A 27,811-nucleotide genomic window follows, 5' to 3' on the forward strand; every position below is an offset into this window, starting at 1 on the left:
ACATGAAACAAAAACAAACATAAATCTCTACTACATCTACCTTTCATCGAGAAGTAATTATACGTGTACATGCTTGATGGTGCAATCGGAAAATACTACTATTCACCGGCCAAAGAATTTTGTTTCCTATCCATACAAATCTCGATTGTTTTGACAGGAAAAAGCCATTGCGCTATGCCATCTTGCACAAAACCAATTACTTATTTGCTGATGATCATCATCATCAGCAGCAGCAGCAGCACTTCCCATTTCTGCCGCTTCACCTCACCAGCAAACTCCAGCACTCCAAAGAAGTAGGCTTACCGAAGAAAACACTCTATCCCAACCAGTAACCAACACGAGTTCAACAACAAATAACACTTACAGAGAGTTGAAGTCTTATCGTTCTTGTACTGCTCATGCTTCGTCTCTCTCCGAGTGTTCGATTCTCGACCTCAAAGCTTTGGGTTCGAGCAACGAATGCGAATCAGGAGCTATTATTTATATTTGTGTGGAAGCTTCAAAAATAGTGATCATAAGAATATGTTGCAATTATTCGTGCTATATGTAGTGTTTTTTTTATTTTATATATTTTATCTTAAACTTATGATGCTAATTTTAATATGTGATTTTTATTAAATTTATACAATAGTTATTAAAAATATTATTTTCTCTCTCTTATACAGTTTTATTTATTTTTTTGAATATGTTGTTATTTATTATGTCTTAATGACTTATTACTGACTGTTATATGTCTGATTATAATTTCATGATGTCATAATTTAAAATTAAAAGAATTAATTAGGATTTTAATTGTAATTCTCCTCCCATAGCTATTTAATTAAAATATTGTAATTTTTATTTTTAGTTTTTTTTGGTTCGATATTGATGTGATGGATACATGGAAATATACTCGTGATATCACACCTTAAACATTAGTCTAATAATAATGACATATCTCATTTAATAAAATTTTAAAGATATAAACTAACTTAGTTAATAAATAATTTTATTGAATTTTAGGATGAAATCTAATTTTTTTTAAATAATTAACCAATCCTAATATAAATATTATTTCTCTCTCTCTCTGTCTCTGTCTCTCTCTCTCTCTCTCTCTCCTTTTTAGGAGTCAAATGGAGAAAGATATAAAAGCAGAGTAAAAGAAAAAGAAAGAAAACAAAAAAGACGAAGAGAACGTCTTCAACTTCCATCCTTCTTCCGGATTCACAGTATCAGCAGACGGAAGAGGGGAGACAGGAATTCCACCTCGGTGCATGATCGCGTACGACGAGCCCGATCACCTCATCATCTCGTTCTTCTTCATGATGAGGCTGGTCTTCTTCCCGGGTGTCAAGGAGGAGTCGGAGGAGCATGTTTCGGGATTGCTTTCGCTCACTAATGCGTGCGACGACGACGACGACGGACTGCTTCGTCCGCAATCAATCACCGACAAATCTTCTGTGCTTCGCAACTTTTCTTTTTCTTTTCTCTTTATTTCTTTTTCCAAAGAAAACTGACACCTCAATAATAATAATAATAATAATAATAAAAGAAATGTGGAAGAGATTTAGATAATTATATTTAAATTTAAAAATTAATTGAATTATATCTTATTTTTTTCTCTCTTTTTCCAGCAAATTAACCTTCTTTTCAAAATTTGCTCCACTTTATCTAATCATACCAAAATACCCCTCAAATTATAAACACAACTTTTTCAATAGGAAAAAAGAGAGATGTTTTGTAGAAAAAATGAAAAAAAAAGTTTTTAAAGATTCTAATTGGTTTATTCGCCACATACTTTAATTATTCATTGCAATGTTTCTACTTTTGTTATTTATCCTTTAAAAAATAAATTTAAATATTCATATATATATATATATATATCTTAATTTAATAAATACATCTAATATGCCTATCATTGAAGCATATCATTTGACATAAAAAAATGTAAAAAATAAATATAATAAATAAATAAAACAAATAAGGATAAAAAAATCAAAGTCTCTCTCTCTCAATTCTATGTAACAAAGATACATAGATTAGATTGCGGGCGATAGTATCTCTTCTTTCGGAGCCCATTCTTCTCTTTGGTTCTATCATCTTCCTCGCTAAAACGAGTTGTCGTACATGAATTCCCCTACCGTCCTCACCCACTCTCTCTCTCTCTCTCTCTCTCTCGCTTCCCTAAGAAGGCCCTTTGTCAAACTCTTTACGGAGACAGCTGCAATGGCGGTGACCACCGTGGAGAACGGAAACCACAGGTTTGGTCGATGGTCTCATTAAATGTATCGGTCACAGCCATTAAGGAATGCCAACTACTCATTGGTCGATATCAGTGCGACAGCAGGGTCCATGCAGCGAGCGATCGGTATCACGACAGGACACCCGTGGGGACTCCGTAGATCGATCTCTTCTACCTGCACTGTGACCTCCTCCCTAACCTCAACAGCGCCTTCCCATCCTCTTCTTTTTACGATGGTGTTCTTCATGTTGAATTAGTGTCAGAAAGTTGCAGCGGGAGGGGGGAGATGGGGACGATCGGTGGCGAAGAGATGGCCCGATGGGAGAAGGATGAGGGCGGAGCGAAGGAGGAGAGGATAGTGGTTTCGGTGAGGATGAGGCCACTGAACGCTAAGGAGATGGAGAAGAGCGACCCCTCGGATTGGGACTGCATCGACGACACCACCGTCGTCTTCAGGAACAGCCTCCCCGAGCGATCGGTGTTTCCGACAGCTTACACCTTCGGTGAGTGTAGCAATTCGTCTTTCGGATGAGATTTATGCTAACTGGGTCGAAATCGGTACATTAAAACGATAAATGACTCATCTTGTCGAGTGTTTTCTCGCGGCGAATCCTCTCGTTTGTGTCAGATTCTGTCAAGAACAGAGTCCTCCCTATATTTCTTTTCGAGTAAGGTGAGAACTGTGCTGCAATAACTTGGAAATCTTCTGCCGGATAATTTCTTGCTCTCCTTTGGCAATTTCAAGAAACCATTTAGAAATTGCATTCAGAATCCACTTTCAATTCATTGCATTATATGACCTTCCGCATCTTCCCGTCCTCATCTCTCTACTGCTCGGGGATGATCAGACAGAGCATTCGGGTGTGACTGCAACACGAGACGTGTCTACGATGAAGGAGCCAAAGAAGTTGCTCTTTCAGTTGTCAGCGGAATCAATGGTGAGCGCAAAACACTCGCTGGATTGTTCGCCTACTTCGTCTCACTCCATCGATCCATCTGCGCATGCGTATTGCAGCAAGTATATTTGCCTATGGACAGACGAGCAGCGGAAAGACATACACGATGGCCGGCATTACTGAGTACACCATGGAAGACATATACGACTACATCAAGAAGGTATCAACTCTCTAGTGCCTGAGTTCGTGGTGTCTCAGATGCAGCACGTTTAATCTTTCCCTTTCTGCAGCATGAGGAGAGAGAATTCGTCTTGAGGTTCTCGGCGATGGAGATATACAACGAAGCAGTGAGAGATCTGCTGAGCAGTGATGGTTCCCCTCTCAGGCTTCTTGATGATCCAGAGGTAGAGAAGTACACTCATGAGTGCCCATCGATCTGTTTGAATGAAACACCAAAGCTAACCTGCTACTTGTGCTGCTTAGAGAGGGACTGTCGTGGAGAAACTCACAGAGGAAACTCCGAGGGATCAATGGCACCTCAGGGAGCTTCTTTCTACTTGTGCAGGTGTTGTGGTACAAATGTCCGCACTCCATTCACCGTTTCACGCTCGCTAATCCACCATGTTTTCTTCTACAGAACAGCGACAGGTCGAAGAGACGTCGCTGAATGAAACAAGCTCTCGATCGCATCAGATACTGAGACTGGTTTGGCTTCGATCATGATTAGACTCTTCTGATACATGTCTAGAAGAATCAAACATTTTATCCGAGTCTATTTTGGCCACAATTGCAGACAATCGAGAGCACTGCTCGGGAGTCGAAGGGTAGGGACAGTAGTTCAAGCACTCTGTTGGCTGCCGTGGTATGTTCGTTCTTGCATCGATCGAATCTTTCTTTTCTGCAGTGTACTTCGAGATGAAAATGGCACAGATCGGAGGCTGAGCTGCTTCTTTTCCGGACATAGAATTTTGTTGATTTAGCGGGAAGTGAACGAGCGTCTCAAGCATCTTCCGCCGGTAATCGGCTAAAAGAAGGTTGCCATATCAACCGAAGCTTGCTCACCCTGGGAACTGTGATCCGCAAACTAAGGTCGTCGAATTGCTTTCTTCCAATGACTCATTCCCTGTTGTGAATCCATTTCTTTGTGCATCATGTAACATCTATCATCACTTCTCCTTTCTTTGCGCAGCAAAGGAAGAACGGGCCATATACCATATCGAGATTCCAAGCTGACACGCATACTGCAACCCTTCTTAGGTGGAAATGCAAGAACTGCCATCATCTGCACGATGAGCCCTGCACGCAGCCACATCGAGCAGTCGCGAAACACCCTCCTATTTGCAAGCTGCGCAAAACAAGTAGTCATCAATGCGCAAGTCAATGTGGTGATGTCCGACAAGGCGCTGGTGAAGCATCTGCAAAGAGAACTTGCAAGATTGGAGCATGAACTGAGGTATCCAGGATCAGCTTCCTGCACACACCATTCTGATGCTTTAAGAGACAAAGATACCCAGATCAAGAAGGTTTATCGAATCTTTTGATTGCATCTGTGTCATGTTACCTCGTGTGTAATTCTATCCATAACATCTATGAAAATGCCGATTGTTCTTTGCTTTAGATGGAACGGGAAATAAAGGAGCTGATGCAGCAAAGAGATCTTGCTCAGTCTCGTCTCGAGGATCTGCTCCATGCTGTAGTGGATGAGCAATCTTCAAGACAATGGGTGCATATCCTTCGATTGTCATCGATTCTCTGATGAGTTTTGCCTATGTTCTCCAAGTTTCGTTTCTTTTCCTTTGTGCAGGAGGACTCGAGTCGGTCATCGGCATCCCACGCACGCGGTGAATGCGAAGATGCACTTTCGATTTCTGCTGCATCTGCTATCGCATACCAAATTCCGGATTTCTACTCCTCGAGATTTGATGTATCAAAAGAAAGCAATGGACACAGCAAGCGACACATCGAGCTTCCTGATAAGATGGAGCCACCTCGGTGGTCGATCAGCAGTCCTACTCTGCACGAACAGATCCAACAACAAGGGAATGATGATACTGAAGAACACTGCAAGGAAGTTCGGTGTGTTGAGATACATGCCTTGAGCACAACCAGAAGTGAAGAATTCAATCTCTTGTTGAATGATGAAAGCGGGAGTGATCTGCTGCCACTGACCGACGACGACAGACTTGGGGATCGAGCTCCAGGATCTGAAGGCGATGAACACCTGAGAGCTGCAGTAGAGCAATCGATAGACATCGAAACAAAGACAACTGAGAACGTTGTCAAACCATGTCCTCAAGAATTGAATTCAGTGCAAAAGACAATGAGCTCCAGGGAGCTGATACTAACCAGAAGTAGAAGTTGCAAGGCAAGTCTGATGAACGGCTCAATCTTGTCTTGGCTTGAACATGTTGAACGAGACAACAAGACACCACCACCTAAGATCTTCAGAGAAAAGTTACCTGGAAGGCCCGAAGAGGATGAAAGGAGACTCCCTGCAACGGATTATGATGTTGAAAGCGAGAAACTCTCAGAAGAAGTCACTTCGAGCGACATGCCCAAAACCGAAACTGTACGCGGAGAGGTTGATGACCATGTCAATGCCGCTTTCTTGGCTGAAGATGATCGTCAGAAACAACTCCCTTCCGATCAGGTGGGCATATTCTCATATTAATGATATGTGCATGAAGTTACTTCTTGTCCATTTTTTGCTAGGATATTACAGACTAATCATAAGTCAAAATACCTGCAAACTAGAAGCTTGATGTCCTTTTCTTCAGTTCTTCGTTGTCAACTCGGTGTTCCTCGAAGACAGAAGCAGAACTACATAACCATGTTGTGTATCTGCAAGAAGTTAGATTGGAATACAAATCGAATAGAAATTCTATGTTCGATGGTCAATACCTGCCAATGACCAAGTATCGTGTCAATGTTTGCCTGCAAGTTGATACGGCTTCTTGTCGATGTGATTCAGGAGGCTCAAGGGGTTCTGTCGGAAGGCCATGGAGCTGAGAAGAGCATCGAGAACGTAGGCATGGACGCAGTGCTATGTTCCTTGGAGTCTCCCTCGCGATGGCCACGGGAATTCGAGAGGAAGCAACGGGAGATAATCCAGCTCTGGCATGCTTGCGATGTTCCCTTGGTCCACAGAACTTGCTTCTTCCTCCTCTTCGATGGCGATCCAGCCGACTCCTTCTACATGGAAGTAGAATGCAGACGGCTGTCCTTCCTGCGAAACACCTTCTCTCGTGGAAATGCCGGCGACTTGGTTGCTTCGAGGTAGGATCGATCATGTTCTCACGCTACTGGATTCGACCCCCCCCCTGCATTCAAGTAGGAAGACGATGAGACTGTGGAACTGCTGTTGGCAGCTCGAGATGCCTTCGTCGGGAGCGAGAGATGCTGTGCAAGCAGATGCAGAAGAAGCTGTCGCCGGAGGAGAGGGAGAGCCTTTACGCCAAGTGGGGAATTGCTCTGAGCTCGAAGCAGAGGAGGCTGCAGCTGGCTCGACGCCTGTGGACTGCGACCGACCTCGAGCACGTAGCAGAGAGCGCATCGCTCGTGGCCAAGCTGACGGGATTCGCGGAGCGAGGGCAGGCCATGAAGGAGATGTTCGAGCTCAGCTTCACGCCGCAGCAGACCCACAAGCGATCCTTCGGTTGGATGCACGGCAAGTCCCTCCTCATGTGAGCAGATCTGCCATGGCTTGACGACGACGACGACTAATTGCAAAACCTTTTCTTTGTTTTTCTTGCGACTATTTTGGTCGATTCTGCCCCCAAAGAAGTGATGTAAGTTTTTGCGATGCATCAAAGGAGAGAAATGCTGCGTCTTGTGTGATAAAAGACCGAAGGCTGAAGCAGTTTTCAGCTTGCTTGTTGTCATCTTTGGTACTTCTTCTATTTAGCCTTTCAGCACAGGAATCAAGTTTCAGATAAATCCTCTCGAGATCAAGCGATGAGTGCATGAGAATGTTGGATGCTGGTCTCATAAATATTGGATCACCAACACAGTGGTCTCATGAATTCCCAAAGCACACAGTATGTTGGGGCTATGGCTCAATGAATAAGACTATATAAAAATAAATCATATCCCAAACACAGATTAATCATAAAGAAGCAATCTTATATTGACACTGAAATTGACTTCATAATGCCAAAAAAAAACTGATAAGGAAAATATTCATCATTAATGTGACTCTTCCATGCCTACAAAGAAAAAGCAGTAAACCAAATCCTGAGAAGCTCATATCTGAACAATTTCAGGATTAGGTTGTGGATGACCACCACATGCCCTTAGTCCTCCCACATATGAATTAACAAGCCCAATCAGTACCTACTATTTGCCTGCTGCATGCACTTAGATGTTCACTGAAAACTTACAAAATTATTTTGAAAAGGTAAGGTTCCTGTGACCAAGAACTGAACTTCTCATTGGTAACTCAGGTACAATGAATACTAGAAGTTTCACCTCAAAATTCCAAGTTTGTCGGATGAACAGGAACAGGAACACTGGGGAAAAAGAAATAATAATGCTATGAAAAAGGTATACACACATTATTTACATTACCCAGAGAAGCCTGCTTCCCTTATGATTGGAGAACAGATCCTTCTGTTATCTTCCAGCCTGATTTGGAATGAACCATCTCATACCTGGTTGAGTAGGTGGTACTATAGGAATCATTGTGCTCTGGGTGTGTATCATCGGTCAACCGAGCAGCTTCCTCGATCCTCGCCTCCACCATTGCTCGACGCCCATCCACAGACAGGGTAACACTGTCAATTGTTAAACCTAGTAGAGTGTACTCCCAAAACCAACCATGTTTTGCAATCTCTACAGCCCGATCAGTCCATATCTTCAGCATCCGGCCATCCAAAACCTATCCATCAAGAGTTCGGTGGTTATGGTCATGATCCCTCCATAGGGTAGAAAGAATCTCAATCACTTTCTAATTTTAAACAGATACAAGGATCCATAAGACCAAGTGTGTAAAAGACAATCAATAAAAATTCTATTATATAGATGAACTAAAACCAAAATGCCCTTTTGTACTGAGATATTTATCTCCATCAAATACTTGTTCATTGATCAATACAATTTCAAATGATGCCATATCATAAAATATTGTATTTCATTCATATCAAAGCTAAAAAGGATATGTAGTAGAGCCTAAAGATGATGTGGTACGAAGATTGGTGAACTTTATGGCCTAAATATATTCATTTAAACAATCCCAATATACAAGTTTCTTCATAAAAATTGAGATATCACCAATAGGTCATTTCTCTGACAACTAGACAAATTAGAAACTGTTGTTAGATATCAAACACATTTAAAAAAGAGTAATTTCACACCTCTGGCAGCTCTGCAAGAGAATGATCTGGTCCCAGAGCTCGGGATTTGACATTTTGCCACTTATGTACCAAAGTCTCTGCAAACCTTGCATCCATCTTAGGTATTTCTTCAACAAAATTCTCATCTGCAGAGATGTTTGATAACCAAAATAATAATTATTTCAACATATATTTATAATTCTCAAGATATCATCAAAGATCCATACCTTAAATATTATTTATAGATTCAGTAAAAGAAACTATTATAGACAAGAACCTATTGCTGAAAGAAATATATCACAGCCAGGACTCACCATAAAAGCTAATAAGACAAGTTATGCATGACCACAATCAAGACATAAATTGAGATATTAGCCACTTCATGAAGTAAACATGTGTACAGGATGGGACTAGGGTTATGATAGGTTTGGTCCAAGGCACCCACTCGCAACAGGATGACATTGTTCAACATAATGATAATTAGAGAACCAAAGTTCCACATATCTTGAGAAGAAGACTAAAAAATATTGATTCAAGTTCCACTTCCTCAAGAAGATTTTCCAGAACGGATACTACACAGAAGACCACTTCCAGCAAATAAAGGATAACCATCGTTCAGGATGACATTGTTCAACATAATGATAATTAGAGAACCAAAGTTCCACATATCTTGAGAAGAAGACTAAAAAATATTGATTCAAGTTCCACTTCCTCAAGAAGATTTTCCAGAACGGATACTACACAGAAGACCACTTCCAGCAAATAAAGGATAACCATCGTTCAGGATGACATTGTTCAAGTTTCATTTAAGCATTGTGGTCCCTAGGCAATTGTATGCAGGAAGATTAAGGATAACCATCAACTAAACCAGATAAAGCATTCAGCACTTCACAAAAAATGCTTGATTTGGACTCTTAGACTCTTGTTTTGTCTTTGTCATAACACCTCGACCAAAATCGGGTGAAGTCAGATGGAATCAAAATCCAGTCAGTTTTTGGCTGAGTTAGAATTGATGATCAAGACAAGTTTGAGCTAGAACTCAGTTTGGATCAAAACCAGGCTATTCTATCCTAATGGACCAAGTTAAAAATGCAATTGGGTGACCTTAACCAACTTATACACATCCAAAGCCAAATCAACAATGAACTAATTCAGTGTTTCTACCTTGGAAATTTAAGTCCTCCTAGCCTCCCTTTCTGTTCCCTGTTAACTACTATGGTACTCCATCCTATTTTCCCCTTTTCTTACTATATTTTATATTAAGTTCATGTATAATTGCATTTACTCAATAATCTCTTAAGCATCATATTCCAAAGAACACGAAAAAGAACTGTCATCAAGAACATGTGAGATTCACTTAAAAATTATCACATCCAGATTTCATCATATGAGAAGGCAATAAAGAAGAAAATTACTCTTTGAACCCAACAAGTTTCTCCTAGTACTTGTCAGAAATAACTACAAAAAAACATAGAAGGAGAATAGCTATATGGAAAGAGGAAGTTACAGAAGTATGAAGTAGTTTAAAGATGTTATTGTAGTAAATTACACGGCAATATCTGCAAACATAGATGAACCTAAACTTTGTCCAAACCAGGTTGACAGTGAAATGTCTAAATCTAGCATGATTTAAAGTTTCCTTTTAAGATCTGAAATCAGCAGCAGGATGCTACATGCCATTACTTGTAAAAAAACTAACAATTCTATCTGTAATTTAGCCTTCGGCTGAATCGGCTGTATTATTAACTAAAAAATTGATAGTCTGGGTTATTACCAATATTAGTGAAATTGGCAGCTGTTGCTGAACCTGTTTCCTTCCCCGTAACAAGCAAACTGTTTCTTCCAGGTAAACACTTGATCCCTATCATAGTCAGTACTCCAACCACCATTCCAGCAGACATAATCTTCATAACAGCAATTTTTATTTCATTTGTCAAGTCCTGCTCATTAGAATCTTCAGGATCAGACTTTTTAGAAACCTCAACATGAGAACCTGACTTATCTTGATCAATTTTTACGACAGTCTCCTGCATGTGTAAATCAGGGACAATATCAGTTCCATCCCTGTATTCCTCTGAACTCAGCCTTTCTTCCTTGTTTGTCAGTGGAAAAACCTTCTGCAAAGCCTGAAGTACACTTGACTTAACACTGCCTAGTGCAGCTGTAGCCTCCTCAGCCCCAATTTTCACTATGGCAGCAGCTGCAGCTAAAGGTGAACCATGATCACTTTCCATCCGTTCAAGATATTTAAGAACCATGGGATCATCATAATAATCCCCTAGTTTAAAATAAATATCACGAGTATCTCTAAACCTGGGAAAAACCACCTCCCTTAGCCAAGTCTCCAGTAGTTTGCAAAGCCCAGGAAGAACATCATTATCTTTGTCGATATTAGAGTTATCCATGACAAATTCCACGATATCTGGGTCTCTGTAGGGTGAATTATCACTCTCTATGCCCAACCACATGCGACACTCATCAATGTCTCCCAGAAGCAGTGAACAGAGCCCCCTTTCAAGCGCAAAGGGAATCTCACAGTCAGCCTTGGCAGCATACTCTGAAAATGTACCTAATGGAGTGAGGATGGTCTGCTGAAGTTGTTGAAAAAGATTGTCTGCAGTTCTGATAAGCTGGGGTCTTTTACCCACAAAGGCTTGTGCAACCAATGCAAGTGCAAACCCATATACCTCGAAGTCTTCTGCTGGCACATCGCTTGGTCTTGCAGCAAATAAATTTACCTTCACGTGAAGACAAAAAAAAATGCAAGTATCTGTCAGCAGTAGGTATTCTTTAGTATCCAATAGGACACTTCTCTAAGGATTGTACACAGACCTGCTCAGCTGCTGTCATGCGTATATATGTCTGATTCATGAAGGATTCCCGAGTAAATCCTCCACCAATAGCAGCAGCACCTCCCCTACCAACAGCCCATAATATATTGCGCACACCATGAAGACCCTCCTCTCTTTTAATTCGGTGATCTGAATCAAGAGGCAATGCTAGAAGCTCCAGAACACATCGAGGAGTGATCTCTTCTAATGTCTCATCAATCTGTGCCAACAGATGTGGTGCAAGATTGCTTGCTCCTTCCTCCTGTGTAAAACAATTTTCATATGGTATCATGAATGGTGATCCCAAACAACATTGAACAAGCAGACATCCATCTTCCAGAGCATTATGTTCTTGAGAAATTCACATCAGTCGGCTCCTTTTCTCTTTTTTCTTCTTTTTTGGTTATTTTTGCTCATATTCCTGATATGAAAAGAACAAAAGAGGGAGGACCAAGGTACCCATTTCCTCATATGTTATATAATATAATAATCTAAACCAGAAAAACAAATAGCACTCCACCATATGCTAAATTTAGTGTTGGATATGACATAACTGAAAAGAGCAAGAGAGGCACAATGATGGACGCAAAGCAATTACAATCACGGAATGGAATGAGCTAAAGAATACATCTCCTGAGTTGATATCTTGAAGTAGATTTTCTCCTCGTATAAGTAAAGGCTATGAAAACCATACATACAGTCTTCATTTCAATATTATTTTTTAGATAACTTAGTTTGGAAAACCAAAGCCACCTTATAGTTACTCAAATCACTAAAAAGACGAGAACTCCATAAGAAATCAGTTCTTTTCCATTCAAAATGATGAACCAGGATATGTGAAATCAGTGAAAAGATTTTTAAAAAAAATGGTATATCAGTATGTGCAGAAAAAACTTTCCAAATTGAAAGTCATGCAGATAGACAATAAGGTTTCATTTTGATATTACATTTGCAAAAATCAGGACCAAATATATGAAGAATATTTTTCTATTTGAGAAAGCTTAGAACCTTGAATGTTTCACGACAAACACTTAAAATTAGACAAGTAAGATTAAACTGTAAAATTCATGTGACTTATACCTTGTTCGATTTGGAATTTAACCTAATAAATAACATAGAACAAGATATGTTGAGAGAAAGATGCTTTTGGTTTTTCACCTGCAGGAGCTTCAGAGCCCTCTCAAGAACTTCGCAGCAGCTGACAAAGTCTGGTGGGTTCAGGGCCATCACATCCCTAGAGAGGTCGACATACGCCAGCACCATGGCAAGCACCACATCTTGCTTGAAAGCCTTCGGAAGACGCTCGAGCAGCAAACTCTTTCCCACTTGCAGTACCAATTCTGTCTCTCCGGCCTCTTGTAACACACAGAGAGCACCGGGAACCTAATCAAAACGGCACTTACTTGCTCAAAGACTGAACCAAGGCAAGGAAGGAAGAATCAAGCTAAACAAAGAACAATGACCTCTCCCGACGTGAAGATATACCTTGTCCCAGGGGACGTAGGTGGTGATGGTGGAATCAGGGTCCTCTACGATGCCGCGGTTGTAGTCCTCGCGGGAGCTAGGGTCGAAGAGCGTGTCAAAAGCAGCCTGGAGGATCTGGCGGCGGCCAACGAGGGCATCTTGGCTGTAGCCATACTGTGGGGGCTTCGAAACCCTAGCTTCGAAAGCCCGTCGAATGCCGTCGCCCAAGAGGTGGGTCTCGGCTCCAAGAACCTGCAATCCATACAGATAGCCTCGATAAGCGATCACAGAGAGAGAGAAAGAGATGGCATTTGGAGGAGGCGGCGGGGACCTGATAAAAGTCGATGGGGAGGGGGAGGGAGCGGTCGGCGGAGGGAAGGGGAGGGGGAGGGAGGAGGGCGAGGAGGGAGGGGTCGGGAGAGTGAGCAGAAGGGTTCTCGATGGCGGTGGCGGTGGGGAAATGGAAGTCGCCGAGAAGGCGGTCCGCCCATTTGCTCGAGCGGCAGACGACGGTGTTCTTGGAGCGGAGGAAGGGCGCCGACTTGGAGGAGGAGGAAGAGGAGGGGCTTCTGTGAAAGAGGAGCGGCGGGAGGCGGAGGCATGCGAGGCCAAAGTAGTTCAGTGTCTCCATAAGAAGGAAGGAGAAGGGGAGGCGTCACACAGTCTTGCGGCCTGCGGAGGAGAGATCGTCGCAGTTTGCTTAAAGCGAGAGATCTTTGTTTTATTCTTTATAAATAATGGATTTTTGGAGTTTATATATATATATATATATATATATATATATATAGTTATACATTTAATATAATAATAAATATCAATAGAGACATTCATCAAAAAATCAAATTAATCACTTCAAAATGTAGTTTGCATTCATTTATTTGAATTATGTTGGACCGGACTTGGTTTGAGAAGCCCAAGTGGGCCGGGCCGTAGAAGAAGTTTCTCCGATTCACCGTTTCCCACTCTGTAGTATTTGAGGGTCCCGTCACATAGCAGTAGTAGATCGGAGGTCAAGAGACGTCGGGAGAGATGAGCGCGGCGGGGGCGGCGGCGGGCTACCTGGCGCGGCGGGCGGCGCAGAAGGAGCGTGTGAGGCTGCTCTACCGGCGGGCCCTCAAGGACACCCTCACCTGGGCCGTTAACCGCCACCACTTCTACCAACACGTACCGTCTCCTTCCCCTAATCCTCCTCTCTCTTTTTCGATCCGATCGGCCCTCTATTGTGTCTTTTTGGGCTTAGATCGATGCCTTATTTTCTCGTCAACTCTGTAATTTGGCGTTTTAGTGCTCAATTTGCAAAAGCATTAAGCTTGATAATTAGCTAGGAGTTGATGAATTTTGCCCGGGCATCTGCATGAACTTTGAATGATTACCGATTCGAGTTGAATCGTTTTTTAGACTCGTGACGAAAATTCGGACTTCTGGACATTCTCATTTGGTTATCAATCTGTCTGATGTTTTATGAGTTCTATCTGTGATAGGTTTATTAGGTTTTACGAACCAATGCGCTTCAAAAGTCCAAAAAAATAAAACTAAAAAACCTTCTTGGCGTGTCGTGGCCAAAAAGACATCATTATGAATACATTATATCTTGAACTACAAAATCGAGTTTTTTCTTGTATAGTTTATAAACAAATTGTAGTTGAATAGTGCTTGTTTTCCCATGAACTGAAACATTACCTTGTTAATGACACTAGATATTGTCTTTTCCTCTTTTTCTAATGATGTTCTTTTTTACAGGCATCAGATTTAAGAGACAAATTTGAAGCCAACAAACATGCGGTATTCCCTCTTTCTTTTATTGCATTAACATATGAATGTTCGTCTTATCTTTTTAGGCTATCTAAATTGATGGTTAAATAACATAAACATAACTGTTTCACTTAGTCCTGTATTTTATTCAGAACAACTTAAAATATTTCTTTGTTCTTGGGTTGGATTGTATTTGTGGGTATTGTGCTAATCTTTTCTTGAATGCTCATCTAATTCTATTAACCAAAACATTAGGGTTTGGACTAGTGTGTGCCATTTTCAGTTTTGTATATTTGATAATAAAATGGATGCAATCCATATATCTTACGAAACAGTTAGTTATATTCACATATTCTGCTACATAAGTGTCAGATGCATTCCTTTATTATGTCTTTTATACAACTGATGTAGGATTAATGCCTAGTGTGTTAGGCTCCCCCATTGCAGGGTCTAAGTGGGGTCATATGTATATGTCTTTGCCTGTGATATTATTTATGTATTTTGCACCTATGACACCCTATTGAAGTGGAGCAGCTTCACTGCCCCTGGTGTTTTTTGTTTTTGAAATAACAGAACTTTTAGATTCCTAATACTTCATCACAAACTGTGCAGCTCTCGAATCAGTGCTTCTAATATTGTTTGGGTTCAGCAAGGTGTTATGGTTATGTCATTTGATGACTCGAAATTCAACAGTGTCATGTAATTGTACACTGTATAATTGGATAACTTTTAGCAAAATTTGAATATAGTAGTCTATGTTAATCTTAGATGGGTAGGGCTGCTTACACTGAACCTCACAATATTTTGCGTGAGTTGAATGTCATGGACAGGACCATCTCTTTTTGGTCTATTTGAATCTTGGAATAAAGTACATCTAGTTCTTATATGGTTTAGATCATTTTTTATGGTTGCCCATTTCACATATTGGTAGATCATTCTAGGCAGGAATGTCTGTATTATATAGATAACCTAGAGAAGGTTTGCAAACTAAAAGCTGTATCTTGGAAATTGTATCTGACCCTTACAGTGTTATCCCATCCAAAAGTAAGTGTGGGGACTTCATGGAGAGTAAAGCCTAAGGTAACCCAAGTTGGTTTTAATAGACTAAAGATTTAGAATATTGGTTAAATGTCTGGATCGGTGAAGAAAATGACGAGGCTGGCTATGATTTGTTCTCTCTCTTTGAAAATGAAATATGACTTCTGATTTTTTTAAATTTTGCATCTTTCTAACTTGTAGTCTTGTAGTCTGTTCTTAAAGTTCCATAACTGAAATTCATTATTTTTGTGTCATAAAAAAGGCAGTTTAATGCAGTAGACTAAGGAGGGTCAGTGTGCATAATCTTTAACCTTGCAAGTAAGGAAGCTATTTTCATATTTGATGTATGACTTGAGCCTTGGTCATCCAAATTGCAAATGAGAAATATTACTTTTGCAGTTACACTTGAAAGAGTATTTTTATTTTGAATTCATTCATCTCTCTATGCATAGTAATAGAAAGAGGAATTAATTGATTAGATCAAAGGTTTAATAAAAAGTATTTACAAAATAATATTGTTAAATCATATTACAAGTTTTAATTGTTCATTAATCTTATTATAATTAGTCAATGAAAATTTTAACAAAAATATGGTTTAGAAAATGTATACGAATTGCAAATTGGATCAGACCCCAAAGCAATTAAAATTAAGTAGATAGCATTAGATAAAAAACATAACAAGTAATAGAAATCAAACAGACTAATTTTGGTAATCATTGCATTTGTCGATACTACTAAATCAAATTAAGATCATACTAGTCTTATAGAGAAGCATATACAATCAAGATTAATGCTATTAAGGCCAACATGTGTTTGATTTTCTTGCAAATTCTTCACAGTGACATGGTGCATCAGGTGTGACTCGATAGTGCAGGTGGACAGCAGTGCCACAGTTCTTGAGTTCATTTCTGCAGTCAAGTGGTAGCTTTTTTTATTTCTGCTCAGTGTTGATTGTAGTAATTTCTGTACTGACACTGGGGACACAAATGGATGCAAATATCTCATTGCATCTTTTTGCTTTACAGTGTTATACATTTTGTTGTTTTCGTGTAACATGCTTCACTTTGCTTCTTGTCCAAAAGATGACATTTTTGTGCTGTTTTCTTTATTATGTACGGATCTTCTCAAGTTATATGAGACTTGCTGATAGAAATCTTTTTGATTGCTTGTTGCTATCTCCATTAATTTCATTTGTTTCTCATTTTGATACAAATCGTGCTTATTGGCTGCATAGTTATGCTTAAAGCCTAGTAATTTTTAAAATAAAAATAAAAAGAAAACTGAGGTATAAATGTTGTTGATTCACAGGAGGATCTAGACACTATTGATAGGCTTATTCAAGATGGAGAAGCAAAATATGAGAAATTGCAGCACCCTGATCCATATATTGGTAATTGTGATTGAAGAAGTTCCAACCTTAATGACTGTTTTCTGGATATTGATCTTCTTCCATTTTTTATATATGTGTGTGTGTGTGTGAATTTCCTATGCTGACTAGAAAGGCATTAAATAAAAGGAAAAAAAAGGATTTATGTGGAACTATCTTTAATAAATTGAAATAACTATCCTCAATAACATTTTGTTCTAGTTTCTATTTAATCATAAATTGCCTTTCATTCTTGGATAACAAAAGATTTGGGCTTATTTTTTAGTCACCCCATGAATTTCAGATTTTTGCTTTGCAAATTATTATTTGGTACATGAACTATGGTGATTCTTTTCATGCTCTATTTTCTTAATTTTCAGTTCCTTGGGCTCCTGGTGGCTCCAAATTCTCCAGAAATCTTCCTCCACCAGCTGGGGTAAGAGATAGCATTGTTTCACTTGGTTGTCTTCCTTCTTGTTCTATTGGACTTTGCTTAGTATTCTGGTTGAACAAATGGTTGCATATCTTGACATTTAAGTCAAAAATCAGTGAATAGATTTTATCTCAAGTATCAATGCTTTGTATTGACACGATGAAGGATGTATTTGGAATAGACTTGGTAGTATCTCACCAATATCTGAATCGTTAAGTTAACGTGAGTTTACAGGTTAAGATGTAGAGACTATAAACTAGAGCCCAAGGACAGCTATACCGCTCGAAACAGTCGATATGGGTGGTACATACCAGTCCAAGCGTGAGCCGATATGCGAACTACCCCCATTTCGGGTGATCCGATTAAAATAATAAAAATATGAAGAAAAAAAAAGTGGTGGGGCCCTATCGAACTCATCATTAAAAAAAGAAAAAAAGAACAAATAAGGTTTTGCGAATGCTAGAAGAGGGCTCGCGTACGATGTCGCTGCCTCGTCATTGTCGCTTCATTGCTGCCACTAATTCTCGGGTATGTCGTCGTTGTTTCTTCTCCTCTTCTTTCTTCTTTTTCCTTCTTCCTCCTCAGCTGTTTCCTTTTCTTCATTCTTCATTCCTCCTATATTTCTCCTCCTTTGTTCCTCCACCGTCCCTTCCTTTTCTCTCTCTTTTTCTTCCCCACTGAAATATTGGTACATACTAGCGTACCATGTATCGGTGCACCAGTATTGACCGGTACTTACCGATCCTACAGATCGCTGAGACGGGTCCAGCACCTGAAACAGTGAGCCTTGCTAGAGCCCGATACAGTAAAAAAAGAAAAGAACAAAATTCACTGGTTGTATTCTGCATTTCTGCACTTCCATCTTTGTGTTCGAATTGGCAACCAATTTTCCATCTTTGTGTTTTGTTGCAGAAGTATACTTGTGCTTTCATATTTGAACTTACATGTGTATCCAGCAGAATCCTATATTGGTACATCCTAGTTTTAAGAACATACATACAAATTCTTTTCACTATGCAGTATTTCGGAATCATACATACAAATTCTTTTCATTATGCTGTATTTCATAAACATACCTACAAATTCTTTTCATCATGCAGTATTTTGTTCTAAACATGAACTTGACTGTGTCCTGACCTGTTTGCTGCTTCATAATTATTCTAGCATGCTATTGCCATTAACTTTTGATAATATTCCTTTTAACATGGGTAAAATATCTCATTTGCAGATTGAGATTGTCTACGACTTTGGCAAAGAGGATGACTGAAATTAGAGATTTACGGCAAAGATCCATCTTGAGCTTCGAATAAAGCAGAACAGTTGGTGTAATGCTTGTTTTCTCGAGTAGTGGACTGCATAAAGACACCAGTAAACTTCTTCGGTTAATTAAACTGGTGTTATCAACATTGTTTTGCTCTAATACACTTTCGTAATGACATACAAGCGTTTGATATTTGCAATTCCCTCGGAATCAGAGGAACATTTTGTTGGCTTATTATTATTTCTAGTGTGCAAAACAAATCGAATCAAACCGAACCCGTTTGGTCGGATTCGGTTCATCAATAGTTTGATTTTTAAGCTTATAAACAGTTTCCATTTAAGAGGATTTTTTTTTTTTAAACCGAATCAAATCAATTTTAATTTAAAAAAATATAACTGATTCAGCATAGTATAAATGTATATTCTTATTGGATGTTACTCATTTTTCTCTGTTAATGCAACATGAAGATTTTGCATTTGATTGGCTGTTAGACAGTAAGATTTTGGTTTCGTTAATTGAATTAAATTGATTCATAGAATCAAACTGATTAGCTTGGAATGTATATATATATATATATATATATATATAATTAAAAATTAAAAAAAATTAGTTAATCGAACCGATTTTAAAATTAAAAAATTGAAACCCTTTCGCAGTTAGTCAAAACAGAGTCGAGCTTTCATTTTGGATAGTGAGAGCGACAGATTCGCTCCCTCTATCACCTACTAAATGACAATAAAGATGTCATAAAACTATGAACATCATGAACCATCCGTGATAGTACGCCTTAGCCTTTTTCACATTAATTTTTTCGTCGCACAGGACACACTTTCGTTAATGCGTTTGACGTATCGGCTAACGTAAATGAAATTAGTCTTTTCCTTCCCTCGTCTAGAAACCCTCAGCATCGAGCTATTGTGTAAGATCTTAAAGACGACGTGATAGTCAAAGGAGGATCTTACAATCGAGCAAATCCCTGTTTCTCTATCAGGGATAAATCTATACCTGAATCGACTATGTTGATCGGTATCGATTCACCGGTCAAAATATTTATACATAATAGCAACATATATGATAATATAATTATTATTAAAAAAAAATAATATGCTTACTCACTCCACATCCTATTTTAAGGATAAATCTAATCTTATTCACGTTGCTTTCGGTCCGAGGCCTTCGCTCGTGGGGTAGGGTGGCCCTGTTGACCTCGCTTGTCATCATTTATGTAGGAGAAACGTTGAGTAACATCGGATGACTCCCGTACATTCCCATGCGGGTTGGATTCTTCCTCTTGGTGTTCTTCTCCAACAAGCTTATTCAGGCACTCGCTGAGGTCACGATGGTTGGGGAAGAGGCATCCTCTGAAGTGCACCTCCTCGTTGCCTAAGCTGTGCGGCTGCTCATTGGTTATCACGCTACTTCCGGTGATGACTCTAAGGCCGATGGAGCTGCAAAAAAAATAAAAAATTGAAAGATGAGTAATAAACAGTTCATATCGGTGAAAATTGAAAGACAATATTATATATATTGGATTTGAGTAGAACAGCTTCCTATTTATATGACGTGATTAACTCCACGGGACAAAATCGATCTCCTAATTGACGCATTTGTTGACTTGCGCATCATCCCAATGTGTTTTAGTTGTTGGCCATACGGGAGTGACATGTTTGACTTCAGCACGACGAAAGCTGGGAACTTTGGACACGGGAAAATTGTTTCGTTTAGCTGGTCAACTGAACGCGATGGTCAACTTCGACGTCAACGTTGCTAAGGCGTGACGACGTCAGTGACGCGACAGCACGCCGTTTCCCACCTTCCGAGAAGCTTCCCGGAATCCCCTTCCATAAATGCCATCGAGTCTTACCTCAACCGCGCCGGCGTCTTTCTTCCCATCCTTTGCTTACCCTGTGAAGATAAACTGAATTCCAGCTGGTACGGCGACAAGACGGCCAAGTCCCCATCAGTCTCACCGGTCAGGTTTCCTCCGACGGGGGCAGGGCAGGCTCAGTGATGCACCTCCTCGCCGCCTACGAGTTGTGCCTGCTCCTACTGGTCGTCACACTGCTTCCGGTAGCGACTCCCATGCCGCCCTTCGGGGCAGCGCTGCGCAACGTCGGACGACTCCCATACATTCCCATACGGTCCCGTTTCCTCCTCTTTCTGTTCATCTCCGGCAAGCTCCTTCGGGCTCTCGCGGTGGCTGGGAAAGAGGCAACCTCTGAAGTGCACCTCCTCGCCACCTACGTGGTGTGGCTGCTCATGCTGGTCGTCACGCTGATGCCGGTGGTGATTCCGAGGCCGCCGCTTGAGGGGAGGGTGGCCCTGCTGATCCCTCCCGTCGTCGTTCGTGCAAGGGGAGCGCTACGCAACGTCGGACGACTCCCATACATGCCCATACGGTTCGGTTTCCTCCTCGTTCTGTTCATCTCCGGCAAGCTCCTTCAGGCCCTCGCGGTGGCTGGGAAAGAGGCAACCTCTGAAGTGCACCTCCTCGCCGCCTACGTGGTGTGGCTCCTCATGCTGGTCGTCACGCTGATGCCGGTGGTGATTCCGAGGCCGCCGCTTGTGGGGAGGGCGGCCCTGCTGATCCCTCCCGTCGTCGTTCCTGCAAGGGCAACACTACGCAACGTCGGACGACTCCCACACATTCCCATACGGTTCGGTTTCCTCCTCTTGCTGTTCATCTCCTGCGAGCTCCGTCGGGCCATATGAGAGTGACATGTTGACTTCACCATGATAATATGTCGATGGGATGATGACCCATGACGAGGTTTCCATATTTCTCCATGTATGCCACAATCGTAGTATCATCATGCTTGACGATAAACTTCAATTTCTATATATATTAAATTGATATGTGTTGGTACTTTGATGGAAAACACTAAACTTCCCCTCACTTGTTTATCATATTTTATATTTAATATTTTATCCTGTCCTTTATTTATTGATGGGCCTTTATTTATTTATTTATTTGATTTTAAGCCCTAAAATCCACTCACCTCTTCCCCCACACGTCACTCGTCTACCACCGCATCCTCCTTCACCCGACGCCCTTTTCATACTCTTCTTCTTCTTCTTCTTCTTCTTCTTCTTCTTCTCCAACACTTCGATCGTCGTTCACACCACACGTCACTCGTCTTCCACCTCATCCTCCTTCACCCTTCCTTTTTATCCCCACGGCCTTGTCATACTCTTCGTCTTCTTCTTCTTCTTCTTCTCCCCCAACACGTCGATCGTCGTTCACACCACACGTCACTCGTCTTCCACCTCATCCTCCTTCACCCTTCCTTTTTTATCCCCCACGGCCTTGTCACACTCTTCGTCTCCTTCTTCCTCTTCTTCCCTCCCCCCACACGGTCGTCGTTCACACCTCGCTCCTCTTCTACCTCAGCCTCCTCTTCATACTTTTCAGCTTCTCCTAATTCCTTGTATGTACAGTAGTATGACTTAGTCAAATTTAGCGGACATCTTCCTTTTAAAAAATATACTATTTATAATCTTTTCTTTTGTTTACTTTTTATAATTTTATTTAATTTTTAAATTATTCTTTTTTAAATGAATATAAACATCCTTCTTAGCCTTTTCTTTTTCCACCTTATTTTTCTTCTTCTTATCTATATAAGGGGGCAACGAGTAGATCGAACGATATTGAGTAACATCGATGACAAACAACATCGATGGCGAAGAGGATGAAATAAAGGATTACGGGGAAGAATAAAAGATTAAATTGATAATATTAAATCTGTAAATAATAAAATAAAAAATTTTATTTTTTTAATAATATCAATAATAAGATATTATCAGTAAAAAAAAAAGGTGTGAATGGTAAGCTTTAATAATATCAATAATAAGATATTATCAGTATATATTATATAAAGTGCGGAACGCACTTAAATACTAAGCTTGAGGCAAAGTGGATGAGTCACTTCAACATAATCCAAGTTTTATTCAACTTATTAAATTATAGATCAATTCTAATATATAGAAATCAGAGTTTTCCAATTCATCCGCACTGTTATAAGGCATTTATTTGATCTTCATAACTTATCTTTCGTAGACAAAGTATGTAATTTGTTTGGACAAGTAAGCAATATTATGAAGAAATGACAATAGGCATACTTGTCTTTATAGTTTTGAGTTTTGGTGTGTGCAATTTTGAGTTTTGTAGGGATATCTTATTTAAATTAGTTTGAATTTTATGTGTGTGTATATATATATATATATATATATGTTTGACTAGAGAAGTGAAATTTGACCAGTAACGGTTGACAGCTCATCATTGAAAGGTATCCGCAGGACGCTGTCAGTTGCTCCAAGTCAACGCTGTCACTGCCAATTTTGGATTACGTCGGACGAGTTCCAAGACAAGCAGGTGGTTTCACGCTCGAGGTGTGATGATTAATGCATGCGAGTTCGCAGTCGACAGGCAAAGCCCGTAAAAACCTGCCTGGCACTGCTATCTCGTGTCTTCCGACTGCTACTACAGCAACGCAAGAACAAGAGATGGAAGGGCTTGAACGTACAGTGCAAGAAATGGAAGAATCCGCAGCATCTCTTTTGATTATTCTGTACTCCTAACAGTAAGGAGAGGATCCAAGAAGAAAAGAACATGAACTATATTACCTGCACTGCCAACTCTTCTGGACTCTATCCACTTCGGTTTTCTCTCAATGCTCTCTTGACATTGTCGACAAAATAGCATAAGAGATCAAATACTTGAGCAATGTCAAGTTGGATTTCTTTGTTCTCTTTTCTCTTTTCTTGTATCTTCTTAGAGATGGACTTTGTCTACTATATATTGTCAGTAACTCATCATATAATGGAGCCGAAGGGTTTAGCTTCAAGTAGGCGGAACACTGGAGAAAGATGGGGTGTTAGGGTTATACTGTAACCTCAGAATATATGAGTCTGAAAGATGCATGCACACGCTGTGCAGGACACTGTGTCTGACAATTTGTTGCTCTCTCTCTCTCTCTCTCTCTCTCTCTGTGTGTGTGAAACTAGGCTCAGGAAACAAGTGTCAGGCTAACCTAGAGATAACCTCTATGATGATGTAGAGATAACTCCGAGGCCATTGCATGCACACAGCACTGCAAGAACATCTGCTTTTACCTATGAACTAATTCTACGCTGTTTAAGCACTACATGGCTGAATGAATACATGCGTATATGCAATGTGGATATTGATTAGAAACACTTATGGCCAAGAGCGACCACATAAATCCTTCTTCCCCTTTCTCTCTGGGGCCAGAAGACTTGCATTTATTTGAGAAAAAGGAGTGCAGTAGAAGATTCTAATGGAAAGAGAAACATTAATTAACATCATCTTTAATTGCAGAGAGGGTAGTGTGTGTGTGTGTGTGCATGGAGGACACCATGATGCAGGTTTATGGAATAAAGGGAAGATGTACACCTTTGTTTAGCTTGACTACTACTTATTCTCCACCCTACAACTTCATATTAAATGAAAAGTAATTAAAGCCAACCTGCAAAAGGTATTGCATCCAAATCCTCTCGGTCACATTTGTAGAAGATAATTTGCTATGATCAGATTATAGTAACCACTAATCTTCCATTGCATGCACTACTTGAATCTGATATAACCTTATGAAAGAAATGTTGACCTCATAAAGGTGATGCTGATGGTCACATATTTGACTTTGGTAATTCTTTCACCTTTTCTGATGATGTTTACAGAAGCATTTTGATCACACGATTCTACACCATGATATGTTGCGGAGACAACCAAATCGCGAAGACAGCTGAAAAGGTCAAAGGAGGAGCAAATTCTTCATGTTTATTACAGACTATCTTTATCATGGAGGCTTGCAGAGGAGAAGGGAAGATAACATCCGACGACTACCTAAGCCTTTACAGGACCCTCGGTTTTAGGGTTTCAGCTTTCAAGCTCTGAAGCAGAGATGAAAGTGGTGGTGGCGGTGGCCACAGGAAGCGGCGGCGGGGCCGGAGGAGGAGCAGCAGTTGGTGTCGCGGTCGATGATGCCCTGGACGTGGAGGAAGTGCTCGACGTGGCAAGGGATGGTGATGGCGCCCGCGTGGTGGAAGCCGTACTCCTCCTCGGCTTCCCGGAGCAAGGCCACGAAGAGCGGGTGGTTGAGGTACCCCACCGGAACCAGGAACCGCTGCTGCTCCTCCCCCTCGCCTCCCACCCGTACCCCCATCCACCCCTTGGGCGGCGGTGCACCCGGCGCCGCCCTTCTCCTCCCTCCTCCGCCCATCCCCCGGTGCGGCAGGTGAAGATGAATCCCCGGCATACGATTTACAGATCTCTCACGGTTCTCCCGCAGCTACAGAAGGAACCAAAGCAGGAAAGATCAATCAAGCTAACAAATATCACAGACTCTACAAAGATGGTGATTAGAAAGGCCAAGGATCGGAGCTGAAGACTGCAAGGTGGAACAGATTCAAAGAAGAGTTGCAGAGAGAGGTGGGTAGGGTTGACATCTTCGAGGAGAAGGGACGAGTAGTAGTAACATCAAACAACACAGCTAAAAGAGACCCCGAGAGAGAGAGAGGGAAGGAGAGGAAGGAAGTAGCAATTAATGACAGCGGAGGAGTTGTAGTGTGAGTTTATATATATATATATATAGTAATTGGATATATTCTAATCATAAAAGAAATAAAAATATATTGATATATTTGATCTTAACAAAGTCAAACTTTTGAGAACCACAGGTTGACTTATGATTTCTTTCTCTTCTTTTCTGACAGGGCCGAAATTTATATCGATTTTGTAGTGTTTTGACTGCTAAAATCCGGCTGACTATTTCGCTACGATTTAGGTCACCACTCTCCTCAGCAGATCTCACAGATTGGGACGACGGCCCAAGATGGCACGTGCCATGCAAGCAGCGAAAGCGCAGCGGCCGCGAGCGACACGTGCGGAGGTGACGTCACGGGTGATGCATCCCTTCAACCCTCGCCAAGCATTGCTTCTTCGAAGCATAATACAAACTCCTCGTACTTGACTGCGGCCAGAAGATGGAAGAAGACACTGGTGGACATGGCTTTGATGGTTGACTTTGGGGGGATGAAGAACCCCCCCCACTCGAGTTTGAACACTCAGGAAGGAGAAGAAGATGATGACAAACACATAAAACACAAGAAAGTGTTTCCTTTTGTCCATATGTGTGTGATGAGAGGTTTCAATTGTAGTGTTGTGGGTGGGTTGCTTTGGCTACAGCAAGTTGAATAAGATATCTAAACTAGTAAGGACTTTTGGTACATTAAATTTATTTTCTCATTAATTATGTTCTTAGTGAATATTTAGACACATTTCTTTGTTCCTAAATTTTTATATGTAATTTATAAATATGTTACGATAAAAAATTTTATTAGTGAACATCTATGCGTAGCTTTGATAGATGATAAAATGATAAAAAAATATTTATGATGGTACAAATATACGTTAAGGATAATCGTAAAAGAGCTGAGACAATTGTTATTAGTGATATGATGAAAGAAGAAAATTATAATTACAGATTTAAGTACTCTTCATTTTACTATATAAAAGTAAATAATCGATCCAAATAATTAGGATATTAAAGCCTGTTATTATTGTTGTTATAAGTTTAAAATAAGTTGTCTCATAATTTATGAGATATTCTATAATGTTAAGGAATTGATGCCATAAACAAGATATAATCTTTCGAGTTGTGTGTGACAATCTAGTGGATGATTGATTGATTGATGGTGTTGAACTTGTTTGTGGTTAGAAGGTCGAAATTGGGGTACAAAACAAACACCCAATATTTTAAGATTAATCCACATATTGCATTCAATTATTTACCTTTGGGCATGTTGGTTAGTTAACCTATCAAACTTGAGATATCATAAATAAATATTCTAATTATAAAAAAAATAAAATGTTTCTCTATTGTAATATTCAGATTTGTTAGTGTAATATTATACAATAAGTGATAGGTTTTAAGTTTGAATTCAATAATATTTTTTTAGAAAAAAATTATATCTAAAATGGTTATTAATCTATTTTTATCATCACAACCATCAAATGGTAATCATGGTAGCTATTCATTCTTTGTTCTCAAAAGACAATATGTTAGATACAAACATAGGGAGACAAAACATAATTAAAAATCATTGTGTGGGGAAGGGAAGGAGGAGATATATGAGAATTCATGATGCATTAGTGGAAGTGGATGTGTGTTTAGAATTATGACATTGACTTGGTGCTCACTCACATGGAGAATTTGGAGGAGACACACCTTTTAGATGTGGAATGAATGATTGATGTGTCGTCGTACCGATTTCCATGATGACAAACCAAGTGCGAAGGATATTTTACTCTCCATTCACTCGATAGGAAGAAGTCCAAACCAAATCGAGGGAAGAGAGAATGAAGTCGAAGTCAAAGACGGGGGGTAAGTGGGATCGAAACCCATCACCAAAAGCAAAAGCCAAAGCCATGGCATTGCTTCCGTTCTTTTTGGCTGTCTTATCGCATGCTAATTGCCGAGGTCAAGTCATCCATTTCGAAATTGGCTATCCTTCCATAGCTCAGTGGACTTCGTATGCAAGTTTCGAGAAGTCTTCTCCCTCCCTCCTAACAAGGTTTTGGTATACGTAGGGGCGCGATTTGGATTAGAACTAAATCAGAATCTAATCGAGTTGATGAATCGATCATTTCGAATCGAATTGGAATCGATGTGCTATGATTCAAATCAAATAAATTTAAGAATAATAATAATAATAATATATAAATAGTATAATGGCTGGTATTTTAATTTTAAAGCTTAATGATGTGGGTTCAAATTGGTGTCCTATGATTCGCATCTAAAACATATAGAACCAATTCGATTTTGATTTCTAATTTTATAAAATCAAAAAATGATGATATCATAATTGATGATTTCATTTAGTCATACTTGATTGAAGAATAGGAAAACCAATGACTCGTAAGTTCGTTGAATCCTCTTATCTTTAGAAGTTTTTTTTTTTTTTTGAGTTTACACGCTTGAAAAGATAAAATTGTCTTAAGCCCTTAACTCTCCTATGAGAGGGAGTACCGATAATATCATTTCGTCTTATTTTGATTAAGAAATAGGGAAACCAAAAGCTCACAAGTCCATCAGGTTTTGAGCTCACAAGCTTCGAAAGGATAAAATTAAGTCCATCAAATTTAAAGCTCACAAGCTTCGAAAGGATAAAATTATAATAGGTCACTAATCAACTAAAATC

The 27,811-nt window shown here is 40.0% G+C and overlaps 3 protein-coding genes across 4 annotated transcripts; 2 read left to right on the top strand and 1 right to left on the bottom strand.

Annotated features, from left to right (window-relative positions):
- The first annotated feature begins 2,320 nt into the window (after positions 1-2,320).
- LOC135598547 (kinesin-like protein KIN-7F) lies at positions 2,321-6,998 on the top strand. 2 transcript variants are annotated; one of them, XM_065092563.1, is made up of 13 exons: positions 2,321-2,724; positions 3,070-3,159; positions 3,237-3,337; positions 3,408-3,521; positions 3,601-3,682; positions 3,755-3,822; positions 3,911-3,979; positions 4,082-4,206; positions 4,307-4,640; positions 4,736-4,840; positions 4,922-5,767; positions 6,089-6,393; positions 6,486-6,998. In XM_065092563.1, exons 1-13 carry the CDS (start codon positions 2,508-2,510, stop codon positions 6,802-6,804), a joined length of 2,775 nt encoding a protein of 924 aa, XP_064948635.1. In that variant the 5' UTR covers positions 2,321-2,507; the 3' UTR covers positions 6,805-6,998. The 2 variants fall into 2 exon arrangements, with proteins under 2 accessions (XP_064948635.1, XP_064948697.1); XM_065092625.1 differs by lacking the exon at positions 2,321-2,724 and adding an exon at positions 2,848-2,894.
- A 527-nt stretch (positions 6,999-7,525) lies between these two features.
- On the bottom strand, positions 7,526-13,448 carry LOC135598610 (protein ACCUMULATION AND REPLICATION OF CHLOROPLASTS 6, chloroplastic-like). The gene is made up of 7 exons (XM_065092714.1): positions 13,074-13,448; positions 12,764-12,994; positions 12,437-12,661; positions 11,280-11,540; positions 10,222-11,185; positions 8,469-8,593; positions 7,526-7,993 (listed from the first exon to the last, which is right to left on the bottom strand). The coding sequence occupies exons 1-7, from the start codon at positions 13,371-13,373 to the stop codon at positions 7,703-7,705; spliced, it is 2,397 nt and encodes a 798-aa protein (XP_064948786.1). The 5' UTR covers positions 13,374-13,448; the 3' UTR covers positions 7,526-7,702.
- Positions 13,449-13,740: 292 nt separating this feature from the next.
- LOC135598649 (NADH dehydrogenase [ubiquinone] 1 beta subcomplex subunit 9-like) lies at positions 13,741-18,791 on the top strand. The gene is made up of 5 exons (XM_065092793.1): positions 13,741-13,906; positions 14,483-14,524; positions 16,841-16,922; positions 17,279-17,334; positions 18,560-18,791. Exons 1-5 carry the CDS (start codon positions 13,772-13,774, stop codon positions 18,596-18,598), a joined length of 354 nt encoding a protein of 117 aa, XP_064948865.1. The 5' UTR covers positions 13,741-13,771; the 3' UTR covers positions 18,599-18,791.
- The last annotated feature ends 9,020 nt before the right edge of the window (positions 18,792-27,811 follow it).

This window comes from Musa acuminata, chromosome BXJ1-1 (assembly GCF_036884655.1).
Source record: "Musa acuminata AAA Group cultivar baxijiao chromosome BXJ1-1, Cavendish_Baxijiao_AAA, whole genome shotgun sequence".
Classification (NCBI taxonomy): Eukaryota; Viridiplantae; Streptophyta; class Magnoliopsida; order Zingiberales; family Musaceae; genus Musa; species Musa acuminata.